Source organism: Scyliorhinus canicula, chromosome 14, assembly GCF_902713615.1.
Source record: "Scyliorhinus canicula chromosome 14, sScyCan1.1, whole genome shotgun sequence".
Taxonomy (NCBI): Eukaryota; Metazoa; Chordata; class Chondrichthyes; order Carcharhiniformes; family Scyliorhinidae; genus Scyliorhinus; species Scyliorhinus canicula.
Window position 1 is genome coordinate 10,536,453 of NC_052159.1, and position 15,311 is coordinate 10,551,763.

A 15,311-nucleotide genomic window follows, 5' to 3' on the forward strand; every position below is an offset into this window, starting at 1 on the left:
CCACAAATTAAATTCCATTTATTAATCTGGAATTATAAACCTTGTTATTTACATGAATTTTTGTAAAAGCCCCATCTGGTTCACTAATGTCCTTTAAGGAGGGTAATCTGCCGTCCTTACCTGGTCTGGCCTACATGGGACTCTAGACCCACAGCAATATGGTTGATTTAGAGTTTAGAGTACCCGATTTTCTTTTCCAATTAAAGGGCGGCTGATCGTGGTCAATCCACCTACCCCACACATCTTGGTGTTGTGGGGGTGAGACCCATGCAGACATGGGGAGAATGTGCAAGCTCCACACGGACAGTTACCTTGGGCTGGTATCGATCCCGGGTCCTTGGTGTCGTGAGGCAGCAGTGCTAACCACTGCATTGCCATGCCTAATACAGTTGCTGCTTAACAGCCCTCTGAAATGGGCCTAGCAAGCCACTCCGTTCAAGGGCGATTAGGGATGGGCAACAATTATTGGCCCAGCCCACGATGCCCACATCAGATGTCACTTCTCTCCGACAATCATCAAAGTAGTGAAGAAGGCTCACTTGGTGCCAGGAATTGGGAGAGGCAGGGGGCTGCGGGGACTTGTCCCAGCCGGGAATTACCAGCTTCGGAGAGGAGGGTGGAGTGGAGGTGAGTGAGGAGGGTGGAGTGAGGAGGGTGGAGTGAGGAGGGTGGAGTGAGGAGGGTGGAGTGAGGAGGGTGGAGTGAGGAGGGTGGAGTGAGGAGGGTGGGTGAAGAGATGAGCTTTTTGTGAAGTTTACAAAGCAAATCTGGTCAAAGATGCCTCGTCGTAATCACTGCCAAGGAATCTGACAAAGTATTCTCTGGCTTGAATTACTTTCCAAACAATATATAAAAGGCAAGGCCAAATGTGTTTTTCCTGTAAAACAGCTACGTTAACCCCATCAGGTACAAATCTTACCAACTGGATTGGTAGTAATCCTGCTACTAACATTTTTGCCAGAGAACCAGGTTTAAATTTGTTTTCTTCCCTTGGACGCTCAGATATCTGATCTACTATTTGGGTAGGCCACTTTGAATCATAGTTGTGTGGACTAGTGTTGCTAACTCTGGGGGAGTATTCCTGGAGGTTTTACGACCATAAGACATAGGAGCAGAATTAGGCCACTTGGCCCATCGAGTCTGCTCCGCCATTCAGTCATGGCTGATATTTTCTCCTCCCCATTCTCCTCCCTTCTCCCCATAACCCCTGATCCCCTTATTAATCAAGAACCTATCTATCTCTGCCTTAAAGACACTCAGTGATTTGGCCTCCACAGCCTTCTGCGGCAAAGAGTTCCACAGATTCACCACCCTCTGGCTGAAGAAATTCTTCCTCATCTCTGTTTAAAAGGAGATTGTGTCCTCTGGCTCTCGTCTTTCCTATATTCTCGCCACGTTCACTCCATCCAGGCCCCGCAGTATCCTGTAAGTTTCACTAAGATCCCCCCTCATCTTCTAAACTCCCAACGAGTACAGACACAGAATCCTCAAACGTTCCTCATACGACAAGCTCTTCATTCCAAGGATCATTCTTGTGAACCTCCTCTGGACCCTTTCCAAAGCCAGCACATCGTTCCTTAGATACTGGACCCAAAACTGCTCACAATACTCCAAATGGGGTCTGACCAGAACCTTACACGGCCTCGACAGTACATCCCTGCTCTTGTATTCTAGCCCTCACAACATGAATGCTAACATTGAACCTGCACGTTAACATTACCTCCTGCCGAAAATCTTAGTAAAAATTATTTAAAAAAACCCCAAAAAACATTACCTCCTGCCTCTAGCCGTTCAATCACACTATTGGCCACCCAACATGTCCATCATTGTGGTTAATCCACCCCTTTCCCACAGCTGATTGAGAAGCAAACACCCTCTTTGGATTGGATACTAATTGACCATAAGAAGTAGGTCAATAAGGAGCAGAAGTAGACCTTTCGGCCCATCGAGTCTCTCCTCTGCCATTCAATGAGATTATGACCGATATGATAATCCTCATCCCCACTTTCCCGCCTCACTCCCATAATCCTTGATTCCGTTACTGGTTAAAAATCTGTCTCTCTCAGCCATGAACATACTTTAAAAAAAAATTTAGAGTACCCAATTAATCTTTTCCAATAAAGGGGCAATTTAGCGTGGCCAATCCACCTGCCCTGCATATCTTTGGGTTGTGGGGGTGAAACCCACGCAGACACGGGGAGAATGTGCAAACTCCACACGGACAGTGACCCAGAGCCGGGATCGAACCTGGGACCTCAGCGCCACTGTGCTGCCCTTGCCATGAACATACTTAATGACCCAGCCTCTACAGCTCTCGGCGGTAAAGAATTCCACAGATTCACTACCGTCTGAGAGAATAAATTCCTCCTCGTCCCTGTCTTAAATGGGCGACCCCCTTACTCTCAGATTATGCCCTCTGTATCGTAGAATAACTACAGTGCAGAAAGAGGCCATTTGGCCCATCAGATCTGCACCGGCCCTTGGAAAGCCTACATTTAAGGCCCATTTAAGCCTACACCTTCACCCTATCCCCGTAACGCAGTAACCGCACCTAACTGTTTTTTGGATACTAAGGGACCAATCCACCTAACCTGTGGCACAGTGCTTAGCACTGCTGCCCCACAGCTCCTGGGACCCAGGTTCAATTCCGGCCTCGTGTGACTGTACTTTCTCCCCATGTCTGAGTGCGGGGGGGGGGGGGGCCTCCGATATGGCCTGGCCTCCGATCGGGCCCCACCATTCGGCGGGCCCGCCTCTCTGGCTGAGGGCCTTCTTTCTTCTGCGCCGGCCCCTGTTGTCCTGCGCCATGTTGCGTCGGGGCCGGCGCGTTGAAGGAAGCCACTGCGCATGCGTGCGTTGGCCCCAATGTCACTGCGCATGCGCAGATCCCGCGGTGTCCATTTGATGCAGCGATCAGCAGCTGGAGTGGCGTGAACCGCTCCGGTGCCGTGCTGGCCCCCTGTAGAGAACCTTCTCTCGACTGTAAATCAAACAATCAAACCCTCTTCCCCCATCTCCAATTTAAAAAAATAAGTAACAGGTGAAAGAGAAGGAAAAGTATTTGTCTCTTTCTCACCTCCTTTCCGTTTCTTTTCAGTTGCTTATCCCACACCTCCATTTTACATCTCCCCTTGCCCAACTCTTTCCTGCATTAGTTACACTTCACAAATTTGGCTGGAAAGTACTTTCGGGCATCCCAAGGTCACAAAGGGCGCTAAATAAATGCAATTTTCAAGCTTTATTGGCTGCGCTTCACAGCTGATTGTTTCACCACTGTGTCCCCTGCTGTGTGCTCACTACCCCCTCCCTCCTCCGATCATGTGGCCCCCTTGTTATTGGGGTCCCTCCAGGTTTATGCTGTGTCATCACACTGGGGCACAGTGAAAGGGGAGGACCCAAGAACTGCCTCGGCCAATCCGTGTCGCTGGCGTTCTCGCACCACATTGTAGCAACTGGTTCAAACAAACATCCCCCCCCCCCCCCAAAGAAAAGTCTCCAGCGGGACGTTTAATACAAAGGAAACCCTGGTTGAATAAGGGCATAGTGAAATCAACTTGTTCAACTGAGAGCCATATAGCTTCTTCAAGGCCTAAATAAAGGCAGCTTCCTAAAGAGCGCTCCATTTAGTTGGTCCTTGCCTAATAGATGCTTCAAAGTATCACATTGCTGTTAATTGGATCTTGCTTTGTGCTGGCTGCCATGTTTCCTACAACAGTCATTCCACTTAAACTACTTCATTGGCTGTAAAGGATAGCCTGGAGTGATGAAAGGGCTATGCTGTGCTCCTTTTTGTTTTCTCTCTCTCCCTACCTCTCTCAATTTCTCTGTCTTTCTCCCCCTGCCTCTCTCTCTCTTTGTGTCTCTCTCTCCCTGCCTCTCTCTGTCCCTCTCTCTCAGTCTCTCCCTGCCTCTTTATGCGTCTGTCTCCCTGCCTTTCCCTTCCTCTCTGTCTCTCTCTCTCTCCCTGCCTCTCTCTCCCTCCCTGCCTCTCTCTCCCTCCCTGCCTCTCTCTCTCTCTCTCTCTCTCCCTGCCTGTCTCTGTCTCTGTCTCTCTCTCCCTCCCTGCCTCTCTCTCCCCTCCCTGCCCTCTCTCTCCCCTCCCTCTCCCTCCCTCTCCCTCCCTGCCTCTCTCTCCCTCCCTGCCTCTCTCTCCCTCCCTGCCTCTCTCTGTCTCTCTCTCTCTCCCTGCCTCCCTTCCTCTCTCTCTCTCTCCCCCTGCTCTCTCTCTCTCTCCCTGCCTCTCTCTCTCTCTCCCTGACTCTCTCTCCCTGCCTCTCTCTCTCTCCCTGCCTCACTCGGTCTCCCTCTCTCTGTTTCCCTGCCTCTCTCTCTCTCTGTCTCCCTGCCTTTCTCTGTCTCTCTCTCTCCCTGCCTCCCTCCCTCTCTCTCTGTCTGTCTCTCTCTTCCTGCCTTTCTCTGTCTTTCTCTCTCCCTGCCTCCCTCTGTCTCTCTCTCCCTGCCTCTCTCTGTCTCCCTGCTTCTCTCGGTCTCCCTCTCTCTATTTCCCTGCCTCTCTCTCTCTCTCTCTCTCTCTCCTGCCTCTCTCTCTCTCTCTCTCCTTGCCTCTCTCTCTCTGTCTCCCTGCCTCTCTCTTCCTGCCTTTCTCTGTCTCTCTCTCCCTGCCTCCCTCTCTCTGTCTCTCTCTTCCTGCCTTTCTCTGTCTCTCTCTCTCTCCCTGCCTCCCTCTCTCTGTCTCTCTCTCTCCCTGCCTCTCTCTGTCTCCCTGCTTCTCTCGGTCTCCCTCTCTCTGTTTCCCTGCCTCTCTCTCTCTCTCCTTGCCTCTCTCTCTCCATCTCCCTGCCTCTCTCTTCCTGCCTTTCTCTGTCTCTCTCTCTCACTGCCTCCCTCTCTCTCTCTGTCTGTCTCTCTCTTCCTGCCTTTCTCTGTCTCTCTCTCTCACTGCCTCCCTCTCTCTCTGTGCCTTCTCTTCTCTGTCACTTCCATCCAGCCTCTTCCCCCCCCTTTGTCTCCCTCTCTCTTGCTCAAACTCTGTCTCTTTGCCTCCCCCTTTTCCCTCCCCCCCCCCCCCCTTTCCCTTCCCGTCTCTCTCTCTTCTTCCCTCCTTGCCTCCCCCTCTGTCTCACTCTCTCCCTCTCTTCTGATTTTGGTTTTGCTGGTTTCTGTGTTCAACTGATGTGAAGAATGAACATAACAATGTCTGAGCTGGGATGGGGGAAGGGGAGGAGTGAAACCGCAGGAAAGAATTGGACTTTTCCACTTCTGTGGGGAATAGGAGGAACTGTTATTTTATTCGATATTCTCTGCAGCCTGTTGCTGCCAACATCTGGTGAAAAGGGGGGGGGGGGGGGGGGAGCTGTCGTATATTTGTTGATGCTGAAAAAAAAATCATTGTTGGAAAATATGAATGTTTCAAAAATGTGTTTAACCCCTTGGAAACCGCAATGTTTTCAATGTGACAGCTACAACCGAGCCAAACCCAACACTGAGAACACAAAACCAGATGGTTCAGTGAGCACGAGGAAGATGGGACTGGGTTCTCCGTTTGGGAGAACAGGGGCGTGATCCTCTGAGGCTCATCATGTCGTGTGGGGCGGACGCCGCCGTGCGCATGCGCGGACCCCGGGCGGAAGTGCAGGGCCCCGTATCGGCAGCCGGAGTTGCGAGGAGCACTCCGGGGCCCTGCTAGCCCCCTTCAGGTGGGAGAATCCCTCTGGACTTTCTTCAGGAAAACCAGAGTGATTCGCCCGCGTTTTGATGCTGGCGTGGGGACATAGCCCCATTATTGGAGAATCCCACCCCAGTGTTCCCGCCAGAACTGAATCGCGTGCAACTCGGGTTACCACTGGGGGGCGCTATTTGATCCGAAATTCAGGAGGCACACTCTGCCATGCCCAGCTCGCTGACATCGGGTTCGCTGGGGCCGGAATTCGTGTTCAAGAGCCTGACGAGCTGGAGGTGCTTATAAGCGTTTCACTCACCACGAGGAAAGGTTGAGAATGCTCGGCCTTTTCTCATTAGAACGGAGAAGGATGAGGGGCGACTTGATAGAGGTTTATAAGATGATCAGGGGAATAGATAGAGTCGAAAGTCAGAGACTTTTTCTCCGGGTCGAACAAACCATTACAAGGGGACATAAATTTAAGGTGAATGATGGAAGATATAGGGAGGATGTCAGAGGTAGGTTCTTTACCCAGAGAGTAGTGGGGACATGGAATGCACTGCCTGTGGAAGTAGTTGAGTCGGAAACATTAGGGACCTTCAAGCGGCTATTGGATAGGTACATGGATTATGGTAGAATGATGGGGTGTAGATTAATTTGTTCTTAATCTAGGACAAAAGTTCGGCACAACATCGTGGGCCGAAGGGCCTGTTCTGTGCTATATCTTTTCTATGTTACACTCTCCAGCCAGGAGAATGAATCACAGAATTTACAGTGCAGTAGGAGGCCATTCAGCCCATCGAATCTACACCGGCCCTTGAAAGAGCAGCCTACTTAAGACCTCGCCTCCACCCAATCCCCGTAACCTAGTAACTCCGCCTCACCTTTAGACACTCAGGGGCAATTTAGCATGGCCCAATCTACCTTACCTGCGTTCAATGCCGGAAGATGAATCTCCTGAGGCTGAGCATCCTGGTGGGCCTGGTCCAGGTTGAACCTGATGTAGGTTGATGCCCGGCCGCAAAGGCGAATCGTCAAAACCTGGACGCACCTGTTTGCGAGCTACCACACAGGTCCCCGCTCGAACTCTGGAATGAACCAGAGGCATAAAGGTTCAGGCCACCCATTACCTTGATGGCCACTAGGGGATGGGTGTTCTCTTCCATACCCCCTCAGCGCCAGGTGAGCCACAGGTGTGTGGAGGGGAGGGTCAATGTGTGCTGTCAGTCACCTCCATGTTCTGAGGTTTGTGTAGGCGCTGGTGCCACAGCTGGGAGCGGGCGAGGGAGGTGGGCGGTTGCTGGGGGCTTAGCTGCAGTGTGATGTGGGGCCTGGGTATGACACACACTGTGACAGAAATCTGGTCAGGTTTCCAGGAAGGATGGAAGCTGGGGACGGGCAGTGCTTACAGACAGCCCCTGGTCCTGAGGGGTGGGCTAGCTGATAATGTCACTGGTGAGGCCTCTACTCTGAGAGGGGCAACGTGCCGGGGCGGGGGGGGGGGGGGGGGGAGGGGGCTTCAGAGGAGTGGCAACACCTGGTGGACCAGTGATTGAGCATGGCCACACTCATCCCCTTGATGATACTGCTGGCGTATAGGGATGGGAGGGGGGGGGGGGGGGGGGCTCTCAGATGACCAGAGGCTCCCTGAGCATTTACAGGACTCAGTGAACAGTCAGCAGTGAGAACAGCCAGGGGCCTGTAAGTAGCACCAAATCTCTACTGCAGCAATGGTGGTCTGAGCCAGGCCAACTTGATCCCGAGGTGGAAACCCCAAGGGAACACCTGAACCCCAAGGGCACTCCTGAACCCCAAGGGTACACCTGAACCCCAAGGGCACTCCTGAACCCCAAGGGCACACCTGAACCCCAAGGGAATACCTGTGGAGGTGCGGAGCATCACGGAGGGGCGGAGCATCACCGAGAGATGGCACATATTCCTTTCGAAAGAGGAATTTAGGCACAGACTATTTTCCAAATGGGGAATCGCTCAGGAAATCAGAAGCACAAAGGGATTTGGGAGTCCTTGTTCACAATTCTCTTAAGGTTAATGTGCAGGTTCAGTCGGCAGTTAAGAAGGCAAATGCAATGTTAGCATTCATGTCGAGAGGGCTAGAATACAAGACCAGGGATGTACTTCTGAGACAATATAAGGCTCTGGTCAGACCCCATTGGAGTATTGTGAGCAGTTTGGGCCCCGTATCTAAGGAAGGATGTGCTGGCCTTGGAAAGGGTCCAAAGGAGGTTCACAAGAATGATCCCTGGAATGAAGAACTTGTCGTATGAGGAACGGTTGAGGACTCTGGGTCTGTATTGATTGGAGTTTAGAAGCACGAGGGGGGATCTTATAGAAACTTACAGGATATTGCGTGGCCTGGATGGAGTGGACGTGGAAAGAATGTTTCCACTTGTAGGAAAAACTAGAACCAGAGGACACCATCTCAGACTAAAGGGGCGATCCTTTAAAACAGAGATGAGGAGGAATCTCTTCATCCAGAGTGTGGTGAATCTGCAGAATCACCCCTCCCCCACCCCCTCCTCCCGTGTCCTGGGCAATAGATAATCCTCAATCAATGTCGCCAAGAAAGATGATTTGGCCTTTCTCACATTGCAGTTTGTGGGAACTTGCTGTGTACAAACTGTCTGCTTTGTTTTCACCATTTCAATAGTGACTACAAAAGCATGCTATCGGCTGTCCTGTGCTTTGGGCAGAGGAGTGGGTTCAGCTCTTCATAACAGACAATTGGGCGTTTAAAATTCCAGCTTCTAAAATAGGGCAACTTTTTCAAAAGCAGCTGGTCTGAGCTGCGACATATACACCAGAATGTACGGTAATTGTTGGAAACCTCTTCAGTGCTGGATAGACGCAGATTCCAACATTATGGAGTCAGCTGTAACATAAATCCTTCTCTCCACTTCCGATGTTTCAATGTTTTTCTGCTGTGGAATGCTCAACAAAAAAATACTACTATCCCTTTATTTCTCCACTGCTCCCTCTTTTCTTTCCCCTTCCCTCTCTCTCTCTTCTCTCCCTCCTTCTTCATTCCCCTTCACTCCCTCTTTTTTTCTCAGATCATTTTAGAATCTGTGGTATCAAAACATGTTGACTAATAAATGACGCGGGTGTGCCCCTGTTCGCTGGAGTAAACCACTGCTCGGTCTCTTTGTGTAGGAGGGTGGTATGTGTTTGTTCAAATAGTTGTTACCTCAACCTGTGAGGTTCCATCTTATACTCCACTCTTATACTCCACTCTTTTGGGCTCCTTGTGCAACCATTTGTCAATGCCTTCCTTCCGAGTAATGTATTTAGGTAAAGTCCTTTATCTAACCTTGATTTCTCATGAACGTGTGATAGGCACAAGATTAGGCCGCTTGGCTCCTTGAGCCTGTTCAACTCCGCATTCCTGCTTCATCCCGATACCCATTCACCCCCTTGCTTATTGAGACTCTATCTACCTTAAAGATCAAAAGACTTCGCCTCAGCCACCTTTTGATGAAGAGTATTCCAGAATCCCGCAGGCCTCTTGCGAGGTAGCGGGCATGATTCTCCGCCCCGCTGCTCCCTTTTTCTGGTGCGATCCCCCCCCCCCGCTGGCAACGGGATCCTCTATCCCGGCAGCCGGCCAATGGGGTTTCCCCATTGTGGGCACCCCCCACGCCACCGGCAAATCCACGGGCGGGAGTGCGCTCCTGGCGAAGCGGAGGAACCCGCCGACGGTGAATCCCGCCCAGAATGTTCCTCTTCTGTCTCATAAGTCTTCTTGGGTTGAATTCTCCAGATTTTCCCACTGGTGGGATCTTCCAGTCCGACTAAAGTCGACCCCCGTTTGAGAGTTCCCCTACGGCATTAAGAGCGAGGAATGTTAATCGTCATTGACTTTCGCAGGATTGGAAGGTTCCATCGGCCTCCAGCACAAATCCTGCCTGGATTACTTTCCAAAATCCATCGTTTGGACGAGGTGTTAACCCGCCAGCTCCACATGGGTATGTGACAGCAAAATAGGATTGTGGGAAATAGGAACGGAAGTAGGCCATTTGACCCATAGAGCCTGCTCTGCCATTCAATAAGAGCATCCACTTTCTTGCCTGTCCCTCACATCTCTTGACTCCCTTGTCTATTAAACTCCATCTACGTCAGCCTTGAATATATTCAGCCTCTGAAGCTTTCACCAGACACAAATGATGCTGAGAAAAGAAATTCCTCCTCATCTCCATCTCAAATGGAAAGCCCATTATTTTTAAACTGTGTCTCCTAGTTCTAGTTTCGCCCATAAGTGGAAATATCCTCTCTGTGTCCACTCTGTCAAGGCCCCTCAGAATCCAATATGTTTCATAAGACATAGGAGCAGAATTAGGCTACTCGGCCATCAAGTCTGCTCCACCATTCAATCATGGCTGATATTTTTCTCATCCCCATTCTCCTGCCTTCTCCCCATAACCCCTGATCCCTTTATTGATCAAGAACCTATCTATCGCTGTCTTAAAGACACTCAGTTATTTGGCCTCCACAGCCTTCTGCGGCAAAGATTCACCACCCTCTGGCTGAAGAAATTCCCCCTCATCTGTTTTAAAGGATCGTCCCTTCAGCCTGAGATTGTGTCCTCTGATTCTAGTGGAAACATCCTCTCCATGTCCACTCTATCCAGGCCTCGCAGTATCCTGTAAGTTTCAATAAGAACCCCTCTCATCCTTCTAAACTCCAACGAGTACAGACCCAGAGTTCTCAACCGTTCCTCATACGACAAGCTCTTCATTCCAGGGATCATTCTTGTGAACCTTCTCTGGACCCTTTCCAAGGCCAGCACATCCTTCCTTAGATACAGGGCGCAGAATTGCTCACAATACTCCAAATGGGTTTCACTGAGATCATGTCCCATTCTTCTGAACTCCAATGGTTCAAGGCCCAACTTGCTGGCCTTACTTCATGAGACAACCCCTTCATTCCAGGAATCGGCCTTGGGAACCATTTTGGTACTGCCTCCAATGCAGGTATATCTCTCCTTCAGTAAGGCGATAAGATATACGCCCTTGGGTCACCAAGGTGAGACTTCACATTACCGAGGGATAAGGGAAACATGATGCTGATTCTCCTCACACCTGCCTGAGTTCTTTATGTTTTGTTTTCTCTCTTCCCCACCCCCTCCTCACAGGAAATCTGCAACAGCCCGCACCTCTTTGTAGATGGCATGAGTGCCCATGACTTGAACCAGGGCCAGCTGGGTAACTGCTGGTTCGTGGCTGCTTGTTCCTGCTTGGCCTCCAGGGATGCCTTGTGGCAGAAGGTAAGTGCCCCTTTAAATCTCTTCTGGCCTCCTTGATACAACGGGCGGGATTCTGTGATCCTGAGGCTAAGTGTTGACGCCGTCGGAAATGCCGTTGTGTTTCTCGACGGCGTCAACACGGTCTCAGGGTCAGCAGTTCTGGCCGTCACGGGGGGCCAGCACAGCACGGGAGCGGTTCATGCTTCTCCAGCTGCTGATCCCGGTGACAACTGGGCGCCGTGGGGTCCGTGCAAGCGCAGTGGCACCGGCGCCAACGCACGCATGCGCAGTGGCTTCCTTCAACGCACCAGCCCCGAAGCAACATGGCGCAGGAATACATGACCCGGCGCGGAGGAAAGGAGACCCCCAGCCAGAGAGGCCGGCCCGCCGATCGGTGGGCCCGATTGAAACATCGGAGGTCCCCCCCCCCCCACCGGGTTCGGAGCCCCCCCTCCCTCCCCACAGGCCGCCCTCCGACCCTTCCATGCCGTGTTCCCGCCAGCTGAGAGCAAGTGTGGACGGCGCCGGCAGGACTCGGACTTTTTACAACAGCCGCTCGGCCCATCCCTGGACAAGAATCGGCGAGCCGGCCTTGTAGAGTGGCCCCTAACCGGCGGCACGCCAACCACACGGCGCCAACGGTGCCGATTCTCTGCTCTGCGGAGAATCGCGTACCGGCATCGGGGCAATTCGCGCCAGTCGTGGGGATTCTCCGGCCTGGCTCCGGACTGAGAGAATCCCGCCCAAGGTGCCTGAATGGCCTCCTCTTGTTCCTATTGCATTTCTCGAGTAGGCAGCCATCTCCCTGCACTTTACCAAGAAAGAGAGGATGGCAGAGCTTATAGCTAATAGCTAATATTATGATGTACTTAACGAGAAGTTACATAGGTGAAGGGCTTTGTTCAGTTGAGTACCCAGAGCATTTATAAAGAGAGACTGCTGGGACACAGGGGTAGTAGTTGGAAGCCCCGCATTGGGAGTTCCTCCTTCCTGACTCAGTTGGGAGCCTTGTGGCCTGTGTGCCCCCATGAGATGAGGAATATTGGCCTTCAGATAAGTGCAAGAAGTCAGCAACCTAGAATGTCCTGCTCCCAGAAGGTAAGGTCAATTCCCTTTTCTAAACTGTGCTGGTGTCCTTGTGCTATAGGGCATTGAGTGGTCTTTGACAGCAGTGGTGGGTCTGGGCAGTCGCCAATGGCTGCCAATTGGTCATACAGGTAGCAGGGAAGCAGGGATTGGGAGGTGCGTGACCTCTGGACGTGCAATGGTACCTGACTAAAACATTAAGTGATTCTTTGGGACAGCTGTCCTTCCAAATGCTTTTCTCTTCTCTTCTTGTGGGAAACAGGTCATCCCAAATTGGAAAGAGCAGGAATGGGCGGTGGACAGACCCAACAACTATTCCGGAATTTTCCACTTCCGCTTCTGGCGCTTCGGAGAGTGGATTGATGTCGTGGTTGACGACCGCCTGCCGACGGTCAATGGTCAGCTGATCTACTGTCATTCCAACTCCAGGAATGAGTTCTGGAGCGCGCTGGTGGAGAAGGCTTACGCCAAGTGAGTTGCAACAAGATAGATAGGAATCGCACTGCATGTCACCGTTTATTATTGCAGAGTATGGCCCTGGAATGCTACAGCACTGAAGGAGCTTCCAATCAGTCCCACGCCCCTTCTTTCTCCTCTAGCCATGGAAAGGTTTCCTTTTTAAATGTTTATCCATTTCACTTTAGAATGCTCCTATCGAATCTGCATCCCCCAGCCCTTTCAGGCAGCGTGTTCTGGATCATAACAATTCCTAGTGTAAAATTGAACCCCATCTCCTCTCATGTCAGCCAATTATCTCAAATCTCCTCTGCTTAGTGACCCTGTTGCCAATAGTAACAGTTCCCCCTTATTTACTTCTCATAATTTTGAACTCCTCGATTTAATCTCCCCTTCACCGTCTCTGTTTAAAGACAAAAATCCCATCTTGTAAACTCTCTCCACGTAACTGAACTTGTTCATCCTTGCTCTCAATATGATTAAATACTTGGTTCTAGGGCAGCACAGTGGCGCAGTGGGTTAGCACTGCTGCCTCACGGCGTCGAGGTCCCAGGCTCGGGTTCACTGTCTGTGTGGAGTTTGCACATTCTCCCCGTGTTTGTGTGGGTTTCACCCCTACAACCTAAAGATGTGCAGGATAGGTGGATTGGCCACGCTAAATTGCCCCTTAATTGGAAAAAATTAATTGAGTACTCTAAATTTATTTATTTTTTAAAAATACCTGGTTCTGGTGTAGCGCTGTTGAGTTTAAGTGGGAATGATACAAAATGTAAGCCAGCATTGCATTATAACCCCTACTTTTACCATTGGAATTTTGGTTTGTTGCAAAGCAAAGTTTGTGAAATATCCATTTAGGCCATTTAAACTATGGGAACAATGCCCAATGGTTTGATTTGGGCTTTGAAAATCTGAGTTTTAGAGCAGCACAGTGGCGCAGGAGTTAGCACTGCTGTCTCACGGCGCCCAAATCCCAGGTTCGATCCCAGCCCCGGGTCACTGTCCGTGTGGAGTTTGCACATTCTCCCCTTGTCTGAGTGGGTTTCACCCCCACAACCCAAAAAGATGTGCAGGGCAGGTGGATTGGCCATGCTAAATTGTCCCTTAATTGGAAAAAAGATAATCATGTGTACTCTAAATTTATTTTAAAAAACGAATGAACTGGTGCGGTCAATAACCCATCTCCATTTATAACATGTCCTGGCGTAGAAAAACGTACCATGACACTTCAAATGACACCATAGAAAAGATCTTCCGAGGGTTGAATAAGTGTGTGGCCCAAGAATTGGGCTTTAAGGAGGATGCTTGACGTGAGCAGGATGGGGAGGCGGAGGGAATTCCTGTGTTTGAGGCCTGGTTTGCCAAAAGCATGGGAGCCAATGCTTGGAGAGAAGAAAGGATGTGCAAGGGGCTAGAGTCAGAATAATGATGGAAGCATGGGTGAGGCCTTCAGCAGTGAAAGAGTTGAAACAGGGCTGCATCAATGCTGTGCAGAGGTCGCAAACCGCCTTGTTCAGTAGCCAAGGAAGTCGGGTGCAGTGACACTGGGTGCTGAAGGTGAAGGCTTCTCGGTGTTGTTGTCCAAGAAAATTGCGGCTCCTTCAGTTAGATGTTTTGGGAGAGATAGTGGGAGTCTGTAACTGGCGCCAGGAGTAATTTGGGAATATAAACCAACAGGAAATTACAGGATGGGGCACAGTTCAGGTTACAGATCCATGTTTGAATGTAGGCATGACCACCACCATCTAGAAGGACAAGGGCAGCAGACACATGGGAACCCCACCACCTGGAGGTTCCCCTCCCAAGTCCCTCACTGTCCTGACTTGGATATATCGTTGTTTCTTCACTGTCGCTGGGTCAAAATCCTGGAGCTCCCTCCCTAACAGCACAGTGGGTGTATCTACACCTGCAACAATTCAAGAAGGCAACTCACCACCTCCTCTGAAGGGCAACTATGGATGGGCAATAAATGCTGTCCTAGCCAGCGACGCCCATAACCCGGAAATGAATTTTTAAAAAATTGAGCGAAATTCAATGAAAAGGGGGGAGCTGGACAGAGTGCAGCAGCTAAGGGAGGAGAGAAAGCCTGAGAAAGTACTCTTAAGACAAGGTAAACACACCAATAATTATGAGAGAACAAAATTGCATTTTTTTTTTCAAAAATACACTTTATTTATAAAATATCTGAAAGAACATTACAAAATGGCCATCACAGAAAGTCATGGGGCGAGATTCTCCGCAAATGCGGAGAATCGTAAAAGGCTGCTGTGGGTCAGGCAGTGACCCACAGCAGCCTTCACGCGCACTTCTGGGGCCGATCTCCCCCCCCCCCGGGCGGGGCTAGGAGCGCGGCCCCGTGCGTCACGGCGGCGCGGCCTTGACGACGGTCGTCAAGGCCGCACGTCAAGCGTCACGCCGGCTGACGCGGCTGATGACGTCAGCCGCGCATGCGCAGGTTGGACGACGCCAACCCGCACATGCGCAGTTGGCGTCTTTTCCCTCAGCCGCCCCGCAAGACGTGGTGGCTTGACCTTGCGGGGCGGCGGAAGGAAAAGAGTGCATCTGTTACCGATCGCGGGCCTATGCCCCCCTTGGCACGGCCGTGGTACTGCCATGCCAATCGGGCCCCCAGATGCCCCAAACGGGCATCTGGCGCCCGTTTCACGACGGCAGCGAGCAGGTGTGTTTGCTGCCGTGTTGAAACGGGCGTGAAGGCCCGGCCGCTCGGCCCATCGGCCTTGGAGAATCGCCACTCGCCGTAAAAAACGGCAAGCGGCGATTCATGGCGTGGGTCGGGCGTGGGGGGGGGTAGAAATGCCTCCCGACATTTTTCACGCCCTCCCGCTATTCTCCCACCCGGCGTGGGGGGTGGAGAATCGCGCCCGTGATGTG

The 15,311-nt window shown here is 51.3% G+C and overlaps 1 protein-coding gene across 1 annotated transcript in view; it reads left to right on the forward strand.

The window, feature by feature from the left end:
• Nucleotides 1-15,311, forward strand: part of LOC119977511 (calpain-5-like) — a 117,750-nt gene that overhangs the window by 58,998 nt on the left and 43,441 nt on the right. Inside the window, exons 3-4 of the mRNA XM_038818550.1 lie at nt 10,770-10,901; nt 12,229-12,437. Coding sequence (XP_038674478.1) covers nt 10,770-10,901; nt 12,229-12,437 — 341 coding nt within the window. The remainder of the gene's footprint in view (nt 1-10,769; nt 10,902-12,228; nt 12,438-15,311) is intronic.